The sequence below is a fragment of the Phalacrocorax carbo genome, chromosome 2 (genome assembly GCF_963921805.1).
Source record: "Phalacrocorax carbo chromosome 2, bPhaCar2.1, whole genome shotgun sequence".
NCBI lineage: Eukaryota > Metazoa > Chordata > Aves > Suliformes > Phalacrocoracidae > Phalacrocorax > Phalacrocorax carbo.
In genome coordinates, this window is record NC_087514.1 from 23,137,059 (window position 1) to 23,157,277 (window position 20,219).

At 42.2% G+C, this 20,219-nt stretch overlaps 1 protein-coding gene across 14 annotated transcripts in view; it reads left to right on the top strand.

The window, feature by feature from the left end:
- Window positions 1–3,280: 3,280 nt before the first annotated feature.
- The window catches only part of UBR5 (ubiquitin protein ligase E3 component n-recognin 5), a 91,850-nt gene continuing 74,911 nt past the window's right edge, over window positions 3,281–20,219 (top strand). For 10 of the 14 annotated variants that reach the window (XM_064442280.1, XM_064442283.1, XM_064442286.1 and 7 more), the window contains exon 1: window positions 3,282–3,662. In XM_064442280.1, coding sequence (XP_064298350.1) covers window positions 3,601–3,662 — 62 coding nt within the window. In that variant the 5' untranslated portion in view covers window positions 3,282–3,600. Of the gene's footprint in view, window positions 3,663–20,219 lie in introns of all 14 variants that reach the window. The other 4 variants (XM_064442287.1, XM_064442293.1, XM_064442294.1 and 1 more) reach the window with 2 other exon arrangements.

Sequence of the window (20,219 nt, forward strand, 5' to 3'; positions counted from 1 at the left end):
AGTCTGAAAACTTCAGGAAATGCTGACTCTCATCAAAACTCAATTTCAGACAAGACAGCAATGAGCCCACAGGAGTTATTTTATATGGTATTTCCAAGCTGGCAAAAACTCTTGCACAGACAAGTACACCAGCAAGGAACTTGTTCTGCTGGTTGGGTGTTGGTGTATTTATAGCTGCACCTTCATAAGGAAGCGGCTGCTTTATCAGTAGCCTGAAAATAGCACCATCTATACACTGAGGAGTTGTGCAACACAGGGAACTAAATTTCTTAGGCCAAGACAGAAGTCCTGTCTTAAAGATACATTTTGTAAAGAACGAAAATCTACTTTGATTCTTGATTTTTGTCATCACTTGGTAAATATGAATTTTTAAATACCATTTCAGTATTGGATGCTGTCATCCCACAGACTTAGACAATCCAGAGGACTCAGAAAAAAAGTCTTTTGAGTTCTTAGAACCCAGAAGTTTTAAGAATGATCGGTTCTACTATCAGAAAGCAATTCTATTCAGCGTAATTGCAGATAATTGAAGGACCACCAAACTCTGTTACTTGCATGATTATCTTCTAAGCAATGCATCAGGGGACAAGAGAGGCATTCAATGTGTTACCACTTCCTGGTACTCAAAAAGTCAACCCATACGATGCAAGGCTTGTTCGAGAATTACGGGTGCTTCTGCCAGCGCACTGCAACTTCCACCATGTTACAAACTCCTGTCAGAACAACATCATCAGCTGAACACTTGGTTTTGTGTCCTCTCATCTACACTTAGGATTAGTTGCCATTTTAGACAGCAGTATAAACTCTTAGTGGGAACAAAAGCTGACATTTGCACTACTCAAGCTTATTCTGGCTCCAAGTGCAAGTTCCAGTGGAATAATTTTAAATGCTTTTTTTTTTTTTTTCATTTTTGCTTATGCTGGGTGTTTGCATTGGCACAGCCATAGCTAAAACTGGGGTTCAGTCATAATGTAAATAAAGCTACAGAGAAGGATCACTTGGAAACGCCAGCAGCAGACTCCTGAGCCCTAACAGACATGTTCCCCCTCTGTGCTTTTCCAGCTCTTTTCCTGTCTTTTATCTAATAGGTTTCCATAACCCATTAACTTTTAAAGCTTATGTGCGAAGGCTGGAAGGAAGAGAGCAGCAGCAATCTCTTCCTTACGCCCCTTGGAGAACTCCATTGAACTAGTCGTGTTATTTGGAAGTGTAAATGCTTTGGAGGACTAGATCTTGATCCTGACAGCAAACAAGTATCCTGAGCTTCCCAAAGCCTACTGAAAATTCTTGAAAGCATTCCCAAAATGCAACACCACCTGCTGCAGGAATTCACGTGGCCCATCTTCCTACAGTTCAATGGAAGAGAAATGACTGTCAAAGACGAATACTCAATTTTTGTCTGGAAAAAATAGATTGAGATGCAGGTTTTTCAGGTGATTATCAAAACATGTGATTCTGATAAAGTGACTGAGGTCAAGACAGCTTAGACAAATCTACCACTCCAACATACAACAAATGTTTTCCAGAAAAGCATAAAAACTGATGATTAAAAAAAACCCAAGAAAAAGCAGAGCAAAACTAACAAACTGGTACAATCAAATGCAGGACTAAATAATCCAAAAACCTCTTAGCTCTGTCCTAACAGGAGGGGGAAAAAAAAAAGGTAAATCATGAACCTACTGATGTTTAAAAGCCTTGTGTACTTCGAGAAACCTGCTGGGATTTCCCTTACAGGGTAAGCTAAACTACTGACTTGTATTCTTGAATCCATTTGAGTATCACTGTCACTTGAAAACAGAACATATGGGGAAACACTAAGAAACCTGGAACACATCAACTATGTTGTCTCTTTACCACATCTCCTCATGTTAATGATAGTTTTATTAAAAGAAAAACTTTACAAACTCAAAATCTTCCGGCTGCAAGCAGCTGTGTCAGCTGATTCTTGGATTAGATCCTTTTGGCTGTACAGGAGAAAGAGCCAGGGAAGACAGGGGAATGGAAGTCACATTATTTCTTAGATTTGATAGCAGAACAAACTGAGATGTCTAGAGTTTAGGATTGCAGTCTCAGAAATTAATCATAACTCACTGACCTAGGTTCTAGAATTCTTTTGTACCATTGTCATATGATTCCTCACATACCGAACAATTCCAAACCGGTTTCCTAAACTTCTGATTTCCCAAAAATAAGCAAGAGCAAGCTGCAAAAGCAGCAAATTCCAGTCTAAAAAAAAAAAAATAAAAAAAAAAATCAAAGCTTGGTCCGACCCCAGCCAAAGAGTTTCTATAGAAACAAATGGCTGTTTACTGACTTTGTTAGTCAACTTTCAGCAAATTGAAATGTTAATTTGTTAAAAACGGCTCCATTTGCAAGGTAGGCTCTCCTGGAGCAGCGCTGTTAAACCCTGCCCAGAGGGAGGGTGCGCGGCCAGGGCGGCATCGGCTTGGCAGATAACTTTTTATGCCGCTATACCACCGGTTTCCCTGAGGAAGGGTGGGTGATTCCAGCTGACGGAGGGAAGACTGTCCGTGCCACCCGTCACTGGGGGTTACAAAGCAAGCAGCCAGCGCCGGGGGGTGAAGAGCAGCGGTCTGAGGCAGCCCTTCGGCCACCCGTGCGGGGGGGGGGGGGGGGGAAGCCCCGCTGCAGCCCGCCGCCCGGGAGACCCCGGAGGCAGGCAGGGCCTCGCAGCCCCGTTCCCACCCCGAGGCACGCCGGCGGGCCGCTCCCGGCCGCGGCGGGGAAGGAATGGGACAGGGGCCGGCGGGACTCAGCGAAGCGAGGCAGGCGCCGCTCTCGGGGAAGGGCCCGGCCCGGCGAGCCCCGGAAGGGGCTCAGGGTACCACAAGGCCGCGGTTCCGCGGCAAGACGGGGCAAGGCAAAGCCAGGCCGGTGGGGCCGGGGCGCTGCGGCCTGTGCCCGAAGAGCGCTGCCAAGCCACCCGCCTCAGGCCCGGCCCCGCCACCGGCTGAGGGGAAGCAGCGCCGCCCGCCCCGCCCCGGTCCGCTCCCGCCGGGGCCCGGCCGCAGCGGTGGGGGAGGGGCCCCGTCCGGCGCCTCAAGGAGCCGCGCGCCAATCGCCCCACCCCCCGCCCATGCCAGGCGGCCACTCTCGTAAGTCTTTTACGTCCCCCCGCGCATGACGTCACCGCGCTCCGCGAGGCCGTCCCGACCAATCGACGGCACGCTTAGTGGAGGGGCACCGCGCGGCGGCGCCCTCGCCAGTCAGCGCGAGGCTTACACGGCTGCCGCGCACCGCCCGCCCCGCCCTCCCCGTCGCGGCGCACGGAGGGAGGGAGAAGGGCCCGCTGGAAGTTAAGATGGCGGCGCGTGTGTGAGCGCGGTGCGGGCTGAGCCTCCTCCCGGCGCCGTTTGCGGCCAGCTCCTTCTTCCCCGCTGCTCCGCCGCCGCGGCGGGTGAGGCGAGGACTCCGCCGGCGGCCCCGAGCGGCCCCGGGGGAGGGACGGACGGAGGGCGAGCGCCCCCTCCCCCGCCGCCCCCCCTCCGCCCCCATTGTGTGCCCGGCCCCCGCCCGCCCGCCTCCCTCTGCCGGGGGGGGGGGAGGGCAGCGGCGGCGGCGGCAGCGGCGGCGCGGAACATGACCTCGATCCACTTCGTGGTGCACCCGCTGCCGGGCACCGAGGACCAGCTCAATGACCGGTGAGGGGCAGGCCGTGCGGCGGGGGGCGGAGGGGAGGGGCCGGCCTGGCGGGGCTCGGCCCCCTGTGGGTGAGGGGAGGGGCCGGCCGGAGCGCAGCGCGGCGGGGGCTCCCCGGGGGAGCGGGGACATCCCGGCACCCTCCTCACCCCCCCCGGCAGCGCGCCCGTCACTCCTCCCGCGGGGACCCGGCCTCTCCGGGCCGCCGTCGCCAACTTCGCCCCCCGGGGGCGTGGGGGTGGGCGGGGGGCCGTGACCTTCGCCGCGGGGCCGTCGCCCCTTCGCCGCCCCCCGGCCCGCGCTCAGGGAAGCGGGTTCCCCGGGATCCCCGGTCGAGGAGGAGCGAGGAGGTGTCCATATTAATCAGCGGCGGAGCGAGCCAGACAATGCAGATGGGGGATCGCGGTGTGCGTGTGCGTGTGTGTGTGAGGGAATGACGGGAGCGAGGAGAAGGGCGACGTACGGCGGGGATGTTACACGCGCGCGCACCGCCGGTGTGCCCTGCGCTCCCCGCCGTACCGACGGAGCGGGGGGGTTAAATAAGAAAGGAGGCCCGGCTTGCTGTCCCCAGATTGCTGACTGCGTGCGGCTTGGCCGCGGTGGGAACGACAGCCAGAGCAGAAGCGCAGTCTGCTTGGAAACCTCGTACCTAACTTTGTGTTGGGTTGGGGGAGACAAATTGCGGGCTGGGGAGAAACTAGAATGCTTAGGGGGAAATCAATCCACGAACCGACTTTTCTTCGCTGCTTGATGTGTATTTGACAGCACTCTGGGTGGCTGTCAAATATTTCTTCCGTAGCAATTGCTAGTGGTACGTGTTACAGAGCTTGTAAATTTTTTCCTGTGCGCTTTTATATAGAAATTCTGAAGAAATGTGTAGCTGTTCATCTTTAATTTCTTAAAAATGTGTGAATAAATCGAGATCTTTAATCATCATTGGATAGAAACCTATGTATTTTTTTACACTATAGGTAAAAGTGATTTGACTTTTATAAATATTATTTAAATATTTATAAATCTTAAAAAGTACGGGCTCTTGGTTAAATTCTTATGGTTTTGAGCTCTCCAGGTTTCAGGTTAGGTCAGGGTCTAGCTCACTTCCACTGTTGTTTGTAGCCAGGTCACTTTTCCTAGTCCAGTCTTTGCTGAGATGCCTCTGTTAAAACACAGCTGAGGTTTGAGGGCTTATGATGAAGAAAGTGGGTCATTGTAAAGATAAAATTTCTGCCGAACTACATCATCCATGCCCTTAAACAGGGAAAAGAAACTTCTAATGATAAAATAGGTCCGAAACTTGAAGTATGTCAGTGTGGAGTGTATTTTTTTTCCCCTTAACCTGATAATACATTTCACAGGATCCTGCTTCCTAGGAGGCCTACCCATTCCCAAGGGATTGATTGGCTTTCTCCACAGTAATACATTCACATTTGACATACATCATCTTCCTGTAGAGTGACAAACTGAGACGTGATGCTGTGCTAGGAGTTCTGCTTCTTCCTTGCACTGTTTTGATTTGGGGTAAGATCTAGGTCTTTGAACTTGAAAAGACCCCAGTGGTTTTTCCTTTCCTTTTCTTTTTTTTTTTTTTTTTGGTGTTTTTTTGTTTTTTTTTTTTTAATGGTGATAGGCCGTTAGAAGACATTTAGCATGTAATTATCACACTTTGCTCTGAGTGAGAGAGCTTATCTGGATTTTCTTTAATGTCACCTGCTTTGTTGACTTACTGATGTTAAATATGATGCCCCTTCAGTCTTCATAATGCTTCCTAATTTTTAAAAATTTTTTTCCTCCTTCTTACCACAGCGGCAGCTCTTACAACTTCTATTTGATACAGGAAGCTTCATAATGTGTGGTAATTAATATGTGGAGAAAGCTGCAGAAGTGCTATTAAGTAGTGACTTATTCTGAAGCAGCATTCTCCTTGATCTGAGCTGCAAGTCATAAATTTCCACTTCATAAATATAATTTTACTAGAAGTGCAGTAGCTGTGTATCAGAACTTGTAATGCAGTGAAATCAGGATGATTCATAAATAGGGTTGAGGCGCACACATACGTGGTGGAAACGCCAGCTCAATTTTATCAGTAGCATTGCTGCTTATTACTGTTCTGTCGATATAGATCAGGATCTGGATAGCTTAATAAATTCTCATATACATGCTCGTAGATCTTGGAACATCACATCCCTCTATAATATTTCTTTCCCCTCTCACACTTTATAGGCTTTTTGAGTCTGTGCTGCAGACAGCAGTCAGTAGCCCAAGTTAGGTTTTTTTTTTCTGTCTGCATTCTGAATGATAATTGCTTCTCAGAATCTGATTTTGGGACCATAATTCTGCATTGCATGCTTTCTTGTGTAGTGTACAGAGAACATGGATCAGTTGTGTTGCTTTCAGTAATGGATCTGTGTTCTGCACCTAAGGAATAATCACATTTTAAAACACAGGGGATTTATCAGTGCAGTCCCTGTGTGTTCAGGATACATGACATGACAGTTTTGAATTTTTACAATGAAGTATTTGATACGTTACTCTTAATAATCAGCGTAGATATGTGAAGGGGGGTGAAGTATGTTTGGAAAGCATCCTTCTCCTGAAGCATTGCTCTGCCCTTAAGTGGTCTTCAAAATGTGAGGAAGTAGCTTTTTTTTTTTAAGTTTGGTGCAGTTTGTGTCACTCTGTTTTCCAGTTTTTATTAGGTTTTCTGTATAATTTGTTATCCCTCTTATTCATGCAGCAACTTGGAGAATGGTAAAACAACTTCGAAGAAAAAAGGAAAAAGTAACTGTAGAACCAGAGGTAATTGGGAAGACTCCCGAGCACACCTACTCATCATCTGAAAGTACTTCTTAACGAGTGTTTTTGAAAGTACTAGTTAATGTTGTACCATGATGGTAGTTATTAGACCTCTCTCAAATAAGTTGAAGCAGTGTTGGCTTGCTCACGGTATTCGGATGTCTGGAAGCTAGCTGCACTGGAGAAGGCTCATAGAGGTCAAGGTTGTATTTAGTTTTACAGTCGTATTAGGATATGTTTTTTGAAATGGTTAGTACGCTAAACTTTTGTTTAGGGTGAACTGAGGTAATTAAACTTTTCCCAGTAGGTTTATTTAGGAAGATAGATAACTTGGAATTTTTCCCCCAGGTAATTTGTTCACTGCAAACTGAATATGGGAAGTGTAACGTGAGAAAAATTTGGTATGGCCTGTAGTTTGAGAAACAACTCCATAAAGTGCTTGGGGTGTAAATAATTAATAACTTCAATCGTTGAAAAGAGATGCCCAGCTTCTGCTGCAGTGGGTGTTAGATATATTTTGTGGATTATCCCCATTTCATGTATGTTTGAGGGTTGGAGGCTTTGTGAAGGAAGTTCGACACACAATTTCTTAGACAAGTCAATCTTAGTAAATTCTTAATATATTTCTTAATATTATGTTGGGTTAGGAAGTGGGTGTAACCATGACAAATAACTTTTTCTTGGCTATTAAACCTTACAGGAACAGTTTAACTTGCTACTCTGTAGAATGGGGAGTCTTTCATCTTACATGAATGGCTTTCCCTGAACTAACCTTCAGGTACAGGATTTCTTGCAAGGCTCTGCCTTTTTATTTAACCTTATCTTAAGAAAATTCTTGTCAGCTAAGCCATTTAAGTCCTAGCATAGGGTAAGATGTTATTTTTGAAGTGGTCATTGACACAATGTTAATGTGCTTTTTTCTCTGCTCTTGAAGATGAGATGTAATGAATTTGGTTAAATAGAGGGTATTCTGAATTTAAGGTGAGTGTTAAGAAGCAGTATGTAGTAAGTTTCCTCTCAGTAAGGTCTTTGAAACAAGTAACGTGACCAAGAAAAGTTTGTTGGAAGTTCTGCGAGCGTTTATGTACGGTCAGCTTTGGGGGAAGAAAGGATTATCTAGCTCTTACATGAGCTTGTTTTTCCTTAATAAAATATATTCAGTGCCTTTCTCTTATTCAGATATTAATTACTTTAGGCCATGTCTGAACTAAAAAATTAACTAGTGTACTTTACATTGCCTGCATTGTTTACATTACCTGCCCAATAATCAATTTATATGGAAAAAGTACCTAGTAAGAACATAGTCTTAGTCGATGCCTGTGTATCTCATAGCTTATGTACACAAAAACATTTCAAGGTAATAGGCAAGTGATCAGTTGATATGTGGGCTGCTACTCTGGCAGATTTTCTTACCCTCTCACTTTACATTTACTGATGAGCAAATATGTCAAAAATCCCAAGCAGATGTTGCTGGAAGGAGCTGGCGTAGGGTGTGGTATGATTCTTTGCAGGGAGCCAGCAGGGCTATGGAGCTGGTGTCCTGGCCCCACATGTCTGTGGGAGCCATGTGCTCCCACGTGAGAGGGGGAGAGCTACTGACAATGCAAGTGTTTGTTTAGCCCTGAACTCCCTCTGCTATGTCCACAGGCGTGCTGGGAGAGTACCTGTCCTCTTGTGGAGGGGAGGTGCAACCCGAGCGTTAACTTCCTTGCTGTTACTTGCATGTAATCTGCATTGCTGCTCAAAGTTAGAGGAAAGAAGGGATTGACTCACTTGTTCTTAAATAGAAAATCTGCAACTTGTGTGCAGATAATACAGTACTTCTTTTAGCTCAAGTGATTTATTTTGGTGTGCTTTAAACCGTTTCCTAATCTACTTTAGCAAAAGTGAAGTTAGCCTGCCTCAAACAGGAGTAGATGGTTTAATTAGAGGGAAACCATTGTGGATGTAGTACTTTAATTCCCTGAGTTACAGATGCTTGATGAGACTTTAGTAACAGGAGAAGCATTGACTTTGGTTTTAGGATTAATTTCTTGAAAGCATAACAAAATTTAAATTTACTTGTTTTATAAGACAGTGAGAGAATGGCATGACTATCATGGCATTATTATTATCATCAGACTTTTTGTTGGAAACACTTTTTTTAAAAAAATGTTTTAGCTGCATCAAAACGTTTGCACCACCACTGTGGCTGTACAGACCATTATAGGATTCATACACTGAGCAGCAGTGCATTAAGATTTGATCTTATTTCAGTATTGCTATTTAAGGATGATAATTTGGGAAGTTAAGCATCAGAACTTGCACATAAACATCTTTTCATATCTGGTTGAATGTGAAAGGTTGCTTATACACAGGCCAGTAGTCTAGACCTTTTTGGACTTTGCCAGGGTCCTCTTCTGGTTACAATTGTTTGCTACACCCCAGTTGCTGCTTTTTAGAGTATTTATGTAACTGTCTGTGAATGTTCTTGCTGAAACTTCCCTGAGACGTAAGTCAAAGTAATTGCTCCCTTCTAAAAGGGGGAGGTTTTTTTCCCCACTTCTTACCTTGCACTATTAAGTGTCTGATCCCACAGTAAACTGACTTAATTTGCTAAATGATATAAAGCTAACCCTGGTAAAGTGAAGTAAATAACGTTTTGTGCATTAGGAAGTTGAACTGGTTTATCTCCTGGTTAGGTGAGCAGAATAGAGAGATAAAAAAAGGGGGATTTTGAAAAGTGCTGCAGGAGGGAGAGTTGGGAGGGAAGAACGGGGAAGAGGAAGGAGGGTTGAGTTCCTTCCATTTTGAAAGCAGCAAGTTTATTTTGGCTACTGTAATGTGAAACTGTACTGTGAATGTGATCTGGGCTGAGAGGAGTTGTGACCTGTCACAAGGAATTTAGTAAATAGTAATTGGGGCACAAATGCTGCCTCTCTTTTTCTTCTCAAATTATCTATGAGGCTTGAGTGTATTTTTTGTTAGGCCAATGTTAAAGTAAGATTAATGGAGTAAGATATTAATAGCCATATTTTAAGGTTGGCAATGCAAGTCAGCTGTCAGAAAACAACTTTTTTAATTCTAAGAACAGTCAGGTATCAGCCAACAACATTTATGTGCTAATTCTTGGTAAAAGTTAAAATATATAATCAATCTATTAAAAAATCTATAATAGCGTACTTTTAAGGTAATTTTGGTATAGTAGGTATTTGTTAAATGTTTTAGTTGCTGTGTAGGATACTTTTTACAAAAGATGTTTGTCAAAAATTTGTAATTAAACCATAAAATATATGTAAAGGGTATGACACTTTTTTCTAAAACTGTCTTAAGTAGATAACTGTTCAGTCCACAGTTATATTTATGTGAAAAATTACTCAATGCTTGAGAAAAGCAGCCAAGGATGTACCTAAGTATGGCAAGCTTTGCAGTGCATTCTAGCTGCCTTTTTACAGTTATGGCACAGTTAATTGTTTGTGACTTAAATGAAATAGGTGGTAGTACGTATTTGAAAATTACATAAAGAAGGAGAAGGTAGGTAGCTTTTATTGTAGTGATTACACTAACAGCGATTAGGTAGTTAAATTTGCAGGATGCTCCCTGTAAAAGCTGCTGTTTTGTCTTTCCCTGCGTCAACTCAACAGCCACTTATGCAGAAGAAAACCATGTACAAAAACTACTTGTGCTTTTCAGTTGCACAAAAAATTTTTTTTAAGCTTGAATTCAGTGTAGTCTGCTAAGGATTTGGCTCTTAGTAACAACTTCACATAGAAGGCTGCAGTAGTTGTCATCTGTATATTCCCCAGAGAAAACATGGGGACAAGGCCTAGTTGTAGTGGCTAGAGGTTTTTAAATTGGGAGGAATCATCAGGAGAAAAAAATGTTGAAGTAAGTGTGCAAATGTAATTTTCAAGGTGCATATGTATTTTGTCCAAAACTGTAAGCCTGCCAGTTTAAATGAGGATGGTCACAGCACTCGTTAGTCCACGGCAGCAATAATTATCCAGATTTCAGGTCTTAATTCTTCTCTCTTTATCGTCGGAATAGTTCTATGCCAGAAACTCCGTGCTCTACTTTTTAAAGTCTTTCTGTACTTAAAAAACACAGTCAACCAACCCTGCTTCCTTTTATCTTACCCTTCCCCTCCAAGGAGAATGACTATTTTGTTTCCATTTAAAGAGTTCTTTGTATTATTTGAGAGAGAACATATGTACCACTTCCCTGATAAAAAGGTACGAAGTTTGCCTATTCTGAACATTGCAAACATACTGTAAAACTGAGTGGAAAGGCATGAGGTGGGCGGGTTCCATTTGAGGAGTGATGTAATTGCATTCACTATCTCTGAAAATTCTGTCTTCCTCTCACAAGTCTCACTGCCAGCACTGGTCAGGGAAGTTTCTCATGGTAAATATGCTTCAACCTGTCTTTCAGTAAATCTTAGTGACTGTGATTTAAAGCGCAGTGTGTTTTATGGTACCAATCAGTCTTGATACAGAGAAGTTTTGAACATTCATTTGCCGCCTGTTGTAACACCCCAGCATGATTATTTTGTTGCAGCTCCAAAAATGACCTTTAACACAGCATCTTATGGTTCATGTCATTGACTAGTTTTTGTAATCCCAAGTCTGTTGGTGTAATGCTGCGAGATGCCTCTTAGCGATTTCTCAAATTGTTTACATCCACAGTGGAGATGAAATGTGTATCTTCTGTAACTTTGTTTTGGACAGCTTTTCTTGATCAAACTGATTAACTACCTTTTCTCAGAAAAGATGCCCCAAAATAGCTTTGGTCCATTATGTTTCTGATTTAATTTTATATTATGATTTTTAATTAAAGAATGGAGAATAAAAAACTTTGTAAACATTCACATGATTAGTACTATTTTGGACATTCACTGCATTGAAACTTCTCACTGTTGTTTTATTGCCAGCTGTCAGGACTGCCAATTTAATTTGTGGCACGGTAGTGTAACTCAACAGATGAAAGCATGATGACTGCTGGAGATTTCAATAATCTTATGAAATTTGTCTTTGGCAAAAAACCACCCACATTCAAGGGTGTGTTTTGTTTGGGTTTTTTTGCTTTTTACTTAAAGTAATCAGTGCGGACAGTTGGGAATATTTGAGTAATCTAGGGTGATTATACGCATGCAGTTCTAGTTTACCTGTTCATTAGAAAACAGCTCAGGAAGTAACTCTGTGCTCTGTACACAGGGCTTGGTGCTGTTACTTTTCTGCAGCGTGTTTGCCATCATCTCTAGTTAAGCTGGATGCTAATTTTTGTCTTTTTTTTAATGCTGTTTAGAAGTAGTGGTTGACTACTTTAAGCCAAGCCTGTGTTAAAATGGCATTTAAAAAATTTGCTTAGTCTGTCATTATGCTTCATTCCCTATTCTCCATTAGGTTTCCTCAAACTCTCACCTTTATTACCTCTGGGATGGATTGTCTCTTTATATACATAGGTAGTTCTGATACAATGAGATGGATCTTGATAGGCATCTCTGGCTTTTGCTAAAAATTATAATTTCACTATATAGTTTCCAGTGTGGAGTCTGGGATTGACTTAATATGGACAAACGTGTGTGTTATAATGCTTTTACCAAAAACTTAACGGGAAAACAAATACTTACCCACGTGAATGCAGTTGAATGAGGGCTGTAGGCCTTACTCTGTTGTCATTTGAAGTCAATGGGGTTTGTCACTTCCTTCAATAAGTGCGGTGTCATTTTAATTTCTTGCTCATCTTGCAAAATTAATTTTCTTAGACAGGTGTCTCAGTGTTTGTTCTTTCATTTATGGTATGAAGTTTCGCTGTTCACTATCCAGTCAAAATGATCAGAGCTGCATTTTTTTTTTTTTTTCCTCTTTCTGGTAAATATAAAGAAGTCTTCTTCTGCAGAAGATTTATTGCTTTTAATCCATTTTATATTGTTTTTCCTTGTAATATAACTGACTTACTGTTGTCTGGCCTTTTAATGAAGATGTCTTTCTTAGGCTGTTGGAACTCTTCAGCTTTGACCACACTTAGTACATTAGTAACAGCAGTTTTGCTTCTCTATATTTTTCTTTTTGTTTTTCTTTTAAAAAAAATTTTTTTAAATTAAGGCGTTATTTATGCAATTTGCTGACTTTGGCAAAATGTATCTGACTCTAGAAGAAGGATTTAAAGGTACTTAATAAAACATTCCAATGATACAAATCATAGCATCTTGTCATTGTGGGGCAGATTGGGTAGGCAGAATGTAATCTGGCTGGGATTGCCCTGCCCTTGATGGCAGGGTGCGGGGGAATAACAGGCTCTTTGCTAGAATGGCCAAAGCTTTGTTTCTTTCTCTTGTGGTGCAGAATCTGTATCTGGCAAGATTGTTACCTGAAATAGTATGGCTGTAGGGAAAATGTGAAACGGGAGGTACGCAACGTGCTGCTTCATGAGTTCTTGTAGAGGAACCAAAATACTAGTTAGGCTGAGGGGAAGCACCTGGAGTTTTGTGGCTGTGGTACAGACAGATGGAAAAGAGTGAATCTGTTTCTCGGCAATGCAAAAAAGTATCGTGATGAGCTGTGCACCTCAAAAGCTGGGGTTTCTTTTGAGTTATTTTGCATGCAGTGTGCATCTGACAAAGCGATTTGGCTGCTTGTTTTTCTGGCATGGTGCTTGCTCTCTGCTCCCTATGCCAGGTCTCATTCCATTCCTATCTAAATCAAAGATGCAGTGTCTGAGAGGAAGGTTTTGAAGATGTATGTTTAGTAGAAGACAGTGCAGTGTGAGGAGAGTCCATGGTATTTAAAAAGCAGTTTTTAACAAGTTTAAAAAAGTGACATGCAGATAAAACTGTGATATCAGAATTTTTGTTGAAGACTTTGAGCCTTGGAAATGGAGGAATTGGCAAGTAAAGGACTGGACACGCTAAATGATCTTTCCCTATTGCTAAAACTAATCCAGCTTGTGAATAAGCATGTTGGACTCCATTGCAAAGCAATTAGAATTCAGTGTCTTGTTTGTGCTTTGTTTTTATTAAAATCACTTGTACGAAATATACTGTTCCTTTTCTCCAGCTAAGACACAAAGTATTTAATAATGTGGCCGTTCTTACTTCTAAAAATATTTTTGTAGCATTTGAATGCTCTAATCGGAGGCCATTTTCCAACTTTGCGCATAGTGGTCATGGCTTCCAAAAGCTTAGAGCAAGAACGAAAGGAAAAATGGTGGAAAGATTATGATGTGGGTTCCAACAGTAGCCTCGGCTGGGACCAGAACCTGACTCTCCTGGCTTTAAGCTGGTGTGCTGGTAAATACACAACCTCCCTGGTGGCTTGTAATTAATTCTTGAAGGAGGTTTAAGAATCTGTCACTATGGGACACAAAAAGGTTTTAAGATTTTGCAATGACTGGATATTTATTTTGATAGCAGGTTTTTTTTAAAGTGCAATCTCTACAGCAACTGTGACAATATAAAGCAGGGTTTTTTCCCCCCTTTGTCTAAATGTGGTCTTTTAAGTTTCACTCAGTCTAGTCAAACAAGTGTACAGCTTCCTAGCTACATTTTGGTAGCAAGCATTCATACGTTGCTCAACATAGTAATACTGGCTCACGTTATTATATGAGTATTTTTCAAGTATCCATGAAGAACCATGGGGTTCTAAATTCTCATTTTCCACATTTCCTATCACAGAAGGATATACTTACTGAAATGATGGAGAGCTAAATAGCTTACAACTTTTTATTGTTTTAAGATTCAGAACTCGCACCCAACTGAGTTGGTTTATCCAATTGTTTAGCTTTTAGTGGTCTTCTGGCTGAAGAAATAGCCTTCTGCTAATTGTTAAACAGAAATTCTTTGTGGCTACAAGAACTTTGGACAGTTGAACAGAGTCTGGAAACACAGAATGATGATTAAATGCATTCTACACCAGAGAACAGATTTCTGTCTTGTATTGCCCAAATCTGTGACCCATATTTTTGGAAGTCTGCTGTCATAGAATAACATCAGATTGAGGCCGACTCATTATTCTGTAGTGTATTTTTATTTTTTTCCACAGAAACGCCACTAGGCATTTAGGCAACCTGTAGCTCTAGATCTGCTTTACTACCAAATCCTCTGGATGTTGTGCTAAATAACACACATAGGTGTGCTGTAACTACTGTGTGCTGGTCCTGTCAGGATCATACCGTTTGTGATTTCGTTCTGTTTATATTCAGACGTTTCATTACAACTTTTTTTTTTTTCAGAAAATGGGCCATGCTGTGTCATAGCTATTTTAGGATTGGTTGTTGCCTGAGGTTGGAAGGGACCTCTGGATGTCATCTGGTCCAACTCCCATCCTCGAGCAGGGCCATCTAGAGCTGGTTGCCCACGACTGTATTCAGATGGCTTGTGAATAACTCCCAAGAGTAGAGACTCCACAACCTCCCTGGACAACTGGTGCCAGTGCTTGGTCACCCTCACAGTAAAAAAGTGTTTCCTGATGTTCAGACAGCACCTCCCGTGTTTCCATGTGAGCCTGTAGGCTCTGGTTCTGTTGCTGTGCACAACTGGAAAGAGCCTGGCTCTGTCCTTTTTACACCCTCCCTTTAGGTGTTTATGTATGTTAAGATCCCTCCAGAACCTTCTCTTCCCTAGGCTGAAGAGTCCCAGCATTCTCAGTCTTTCCTCATTTGAGAGATGCATCAGTCCTGTAATCGTCTTTGTCTCCCTTTGCTGGACTTTGTCCAGTATGTCCATGTTCTCTTGTACTGGGGAGCCCATAACTGAACACAGAACGCCAGGTGCGGCCTCAGCAGTGCTGAATAAAGGGAAGGATCACCTCCCTCAGTCTGCTGGCAATACTTTGTCTAATTCAGGCCTGGATATCGTTCACTACCTTTGCCACAAGGATGCTGGCTCATGTTCAACCTGGTGTTCACCAGAATCACAGAATGGTAGGGGTCGGAAGGGACCTCTGGAGATCATCTTGTCCAGCCCCCTGCTTGAGCGGGGACACCTAGAGCAAGTGGCACAGGAACACATCCAGGCAGGGAGAACTTCTAGCTCCTTTTCAGCTGAGCTGCTTTGTAGCTGTGCAGCCCCCAGCATGTACTGGTGCATGGGATTGTTCCTCCCCCGGTACAGGACTTTGTGCTTTCCCTTGTTGAACATCATGAGGTTGCTGTGCTCAGGATGGCAGCACAACCCTCTGGCATATCTGCCACTCCTCCCAGGTTGGTGTCATCAGGAAGCTTGGTGAGGGTATGCTCTGCCCTCTCACTCAGATCATTAATGAAGATGTGAACAGGACTGGACGTGGTGTTGACCCCTGGGGTACATTGCTAGTCACTGGCCTCACTAGACTTCATGCTGCTGATCACCACACTCTGGGCCCAGCCATTCAGCCAGTTTTCAGTTCACCTCACTGTCTGCACATGTATCCATACTTCATGAGCTTCTCTGTGAGGATCTTACGGGAAACAGTGTCAAAAACCTTACTAAAGTCTAGGCAGACAATATCCACTGCTTTTCCCTCGTTCTCCTACACAGTGATATGAAATATGCTGTCATTTTACCTGCCTCTGCAGTATGTGTTTAATTCCAAATATAGATATGGGTTGGTATCTGTCTTTAACTTTCTGATGTCGTTGCCACTATCCTATCTTTGCTAACTTTTCTTGGCCTGCTTTAACCCTGTTGTGGGCTAGCTTATACCTAACTTTGATACAGGTCATTATCTATATCAGTGTTGTTATATCATGAAATAATAATGGTCTGCTGTAAGGGAATTTACTTTCTGCAATTGTAGTATTGCCTGAAGACCTTTCAGCGATATTGCAGAAAACTGTTTTCAAGAGATTAATTTGTTTGATGGTTGCCAAATTAGCTTTCTGCTATAGCTTACTGATTCAGCACAGTGTGTTACCATTGTTCCAGAGAGGACTATTAAATGGTCAGAATTACATTTATCAACCAAACTGAGAGTCTTACAAAATAGAAAATAAAGTTTGGGGGCCATATTCTGTAAACCTGTGTTGGTTGATACCATGAAAGATAAAAATAGCTGTTACAGTCAGACCAGATCCATCTTGTTCTCCTCCTGTGGCAATGACCAGTGCTAGATGACAGGAGAGGAGTGTTAGAATAGGACAAACATACAGTCATGCTTTTCCAGCTTCTAAGAATATGCAGCTCAGGGATTTCCTGAGCAGTAGGTGTTGGTTTCGTATGTAGTAACTGAAAAGTCCTAGTTTGTATTTCTTGGACTGGGGAGAGGACACGGTGTAAGCCATGGTACACCTGATCACTGACTGAGCAGAGCAATGACTTTCTTTGTCATCTTGTTTGTTTCAGTGGTGTGTGTATTACAGTCTAAACACATTGTCCCACCCCACTGCTGGGTTGTATTGGTTACCTTGGAGGCTGTTATTTTGTATTTGCACTTGGGACTTTTTATTTTCTTATGTGCGTTACTCTAAATTTCCTACTGATAATCTTATTGCCTGCTTTTGTGTGGTACCTTATAGGTTTTTTTTGTTATGGATGCTCCCCACTTACTACCCAGAATGACTTAATACTTAAAGCACACTTTAATCTTCTCCCCCCTGTCGCCAGCCCTTTCTTCCTACTCATTGGTGGAAAAGAGGTTTTTCATCTTTATTTCTTTATTTCTTCATTTATTCCGTTAGGATAAAGGTGTTTGGTACAGAAACTGTGGAAGGCTGCCTCTTTGGAGACCACTTTCTAACGTTCAACATGGCAGTGAGGGGCGGGATCCTTTTGTACACTGTGTTATGGCATGGAAGATAGCTGGATGTGACTTCACATCAATGACAGCATCCAGTGTCCAAGACATCCTGGGATCAGGAAACAAAGATAATGTATTTGCTTAAGCTTCTCATTGGAGTCTGTTTTCTGCATTTCTGAGACTGTTTTCATGACACCGATAGACAGGCACAGAAGTTAATTTCCACATGGTTTGAGATAGGCAAGAGCAAGAGGGCTTTGATCCGGAGGCTGTGCAGCTCTGCCGGGCTAAAACCTGTTAACTGGCCACATAGCTGCCTCCTTGGCTCTGGCTCCCTGTGCTTGGAGTCCTACAGGGTCTCAACTGAGGGATGGAGATGAAGGTTGTATTTATTTTTAAAGGGTTGATAGGTATGTTACTCAATACTCTTTTCCAGTGCTTAAGTTGGTTTCCGACACCCCCCTCCCCTTGTATATCTGTTTGTTGTTAGCCTTCCCTTGGGAAAGCATTGTATCAGTTCTTGTATACTCTTTCTACTCTGGTGTTAAAGTCTCTTAAGTTTGTTGGCTTACAGGCTTCATTGATATATTGTCTTAAAGAGGCTTGCTTAGAAGAAAATCTACCAGGGATAAATTAGTTTTATTTCTCATTTCCCTGCTCAAAGTTGTTCATCATACCAAGCTGGTGGGTTTTTTGTGTTTTTTGTGTTTTTTTTTTTTCATGTACCTTTCCATTTTGTCCTCTGCAACTCTCAACCATCACCATGTGGTGCTGAAGTGAGTAAAGCTCTTGTAGTGGGGCCCATGCCTGACAGTTTAACTTTAAAGTGTACAAATAACTTCAGGAAGTTATTCAGGAGCAACTTCAGGAAAAATCCAAGGGAATCTTCTGAATAATGTGTCTGGGACTCTGTAGTGTTACTTACCAAATACAGACTTCTTTCCTCCTGGAGACATGCAGCATGCAAACATTTCATTTTACATCTCTCTGATTAAATCCTTTGTTTGGATTGCTTATCTTCAGTGATTTTAGCTGTGTATTCTTTAAAGACCTAGCTGACATTTAAAAATTTAGTCTAAAGTTGCAGAGACAAATGAAAAATAGGTTTCTTTATATCATTACAAAAATTAATCTCTTACAGATGGCAGAAATTGTTTTAATACTTATAAATGTCCTAGGTATACTGTTACGTGACCAAAGCTGCAAAATGTCAGATTAGATATTAGCTCCTGTAAATACTGTTTCTGTTCAACAGCAAGTAAGTTTTTGAGGCGAAAATTATGTAAATCTTGCTACATGAGATTCCTTTTTACAGTGCACTGTGCTTTTCGTGTTACTTGCCTGCTTGAGAACATCTTGCAGGTGTTCACTGAGTTAGATGATGTAGGTGTGGGGTTTTTTTTGCTTCTTTATTTTTGAAACTGTTAATTTCCTAATACACCGGGAGAAGGCTGAGCATACATTCATTGAACTATTGTAAAACCATATAGCAGTAAGAAGGCTTTGTTTATGTCTTATGATTTGTTTGCTGGTCTGTGAACTGTTGAGAGAGATGAATATTCCTGCAGGATAACTGGCAAGGTAGGACTGCTGCTGACAGACTGCTGCAGGGAACTGAGCATGGTAAACATGTATTATAGAAGTCTGTAGTATCTTTTAAAAAAGATAACTTTTGAGACAGCTTTAAAACAGATTTTTATTCTTACAAATTGGGTAAAAGCACAAATTGTAAATCAGAATTCTGCTTATGTAGATTTAAGCACTTGTTTAAATACAGTAAAGTTACTTTTAAATGTACTGAAGTCCAGTTTTTCTATAAAATACTTAATATTTTGAAATGGAGTGTCACTGTATTTCATTCTCTCATCTGTCCCCTTAAATGTTGACAGCAGCCTCTTTTCAATAACGTTAGATCTCTTTTGACCTATGCTTGTTGCAGATAGACCTACTCTCTTGAGACTGGTGTTACTAATAGATTCATTGAGTATGCAAGTCGTAGCTTTCTGTGCATATTTCTTCCCTGTCATTTAATTAATTTTTACAAGTAAAAAAGGATTATGATGATTTTTTACAAATTGAAAAATGTTTATTTCTTTGCTAATGCTCAGGTTTTGTGACACAGAGCTCATATAAGGAAGCTTTAGGTGTTGCTCATAGAGTAGTCTAGTAACCACCTCCAATAAAGCACTACTTCATTTGCTGTCAGCTTTTCATATAGGCAGTGCAATGAACTAAAGGTAGGTTTTCCTATTCTATCATTATTACTCATGCTTGCCAAGAGGAGAAGTGTTGATGGAAAACTGCTCAAGATCCCTGTGGGGAACTCTTTCATATCTTAAGATACGAAACTTCAGGGACGTTTAACTTGTCATATATTATGCAGCAGATCCCCGCTTGCTTTATAAAACTATACGGTAAGGTGTGGAGTAAGTGCTGTTCATCTTAGGGTTTCATTCCACGTTCTCCCACAGTAGTTCACTCTTGTGGGGTACGTTTCACACAGACTGCATGTGAAGTTTGTGTTCTCTCTTTCCCTTTTATGGGTTGCCTTCACAGAATCTTACTGTATCTGTGTACGTACTCTTGGCCTGTGTGAAGTACTTGTGGCTGGAAATTGGGAGTGTGAAATTGCCTACTTACAAACCAGCGGATTGGCTTGGATAGTAAAAGGCGATTCTAAGCACGTTCACTTCCTTCCTGCTGTCCTTCCACTGTGGTCCTTTCTTCTTGTGCTTGAAAGTTATTTCTATGAGTTGTTTCTCAAACAGACATATATTTTCCTTTTTTCCCTGAGGACCAGCACTTTAGAGTGAAACACTGTTGATAAGGTTAAGACTTGTCTGTTTGGACCTCTAATCTGTATTCTTTATCATGCTCAGGATTTGCAAGTAACTGAAGTCCATAGCAGTCTGTGTGTAGAAACAGAAGTGAAACAAGTGAAAAGAAAGGGTTTAAAGACACGGATTCAGATAGAAGAAAACAGTGCTGGCGTGCATGTCTTTTTGTTAGGTTTAGAAAGGTGTTGCTAATTAACAAGGAGATTGTGGAATACTAGGATAAACATGATACTAAAGT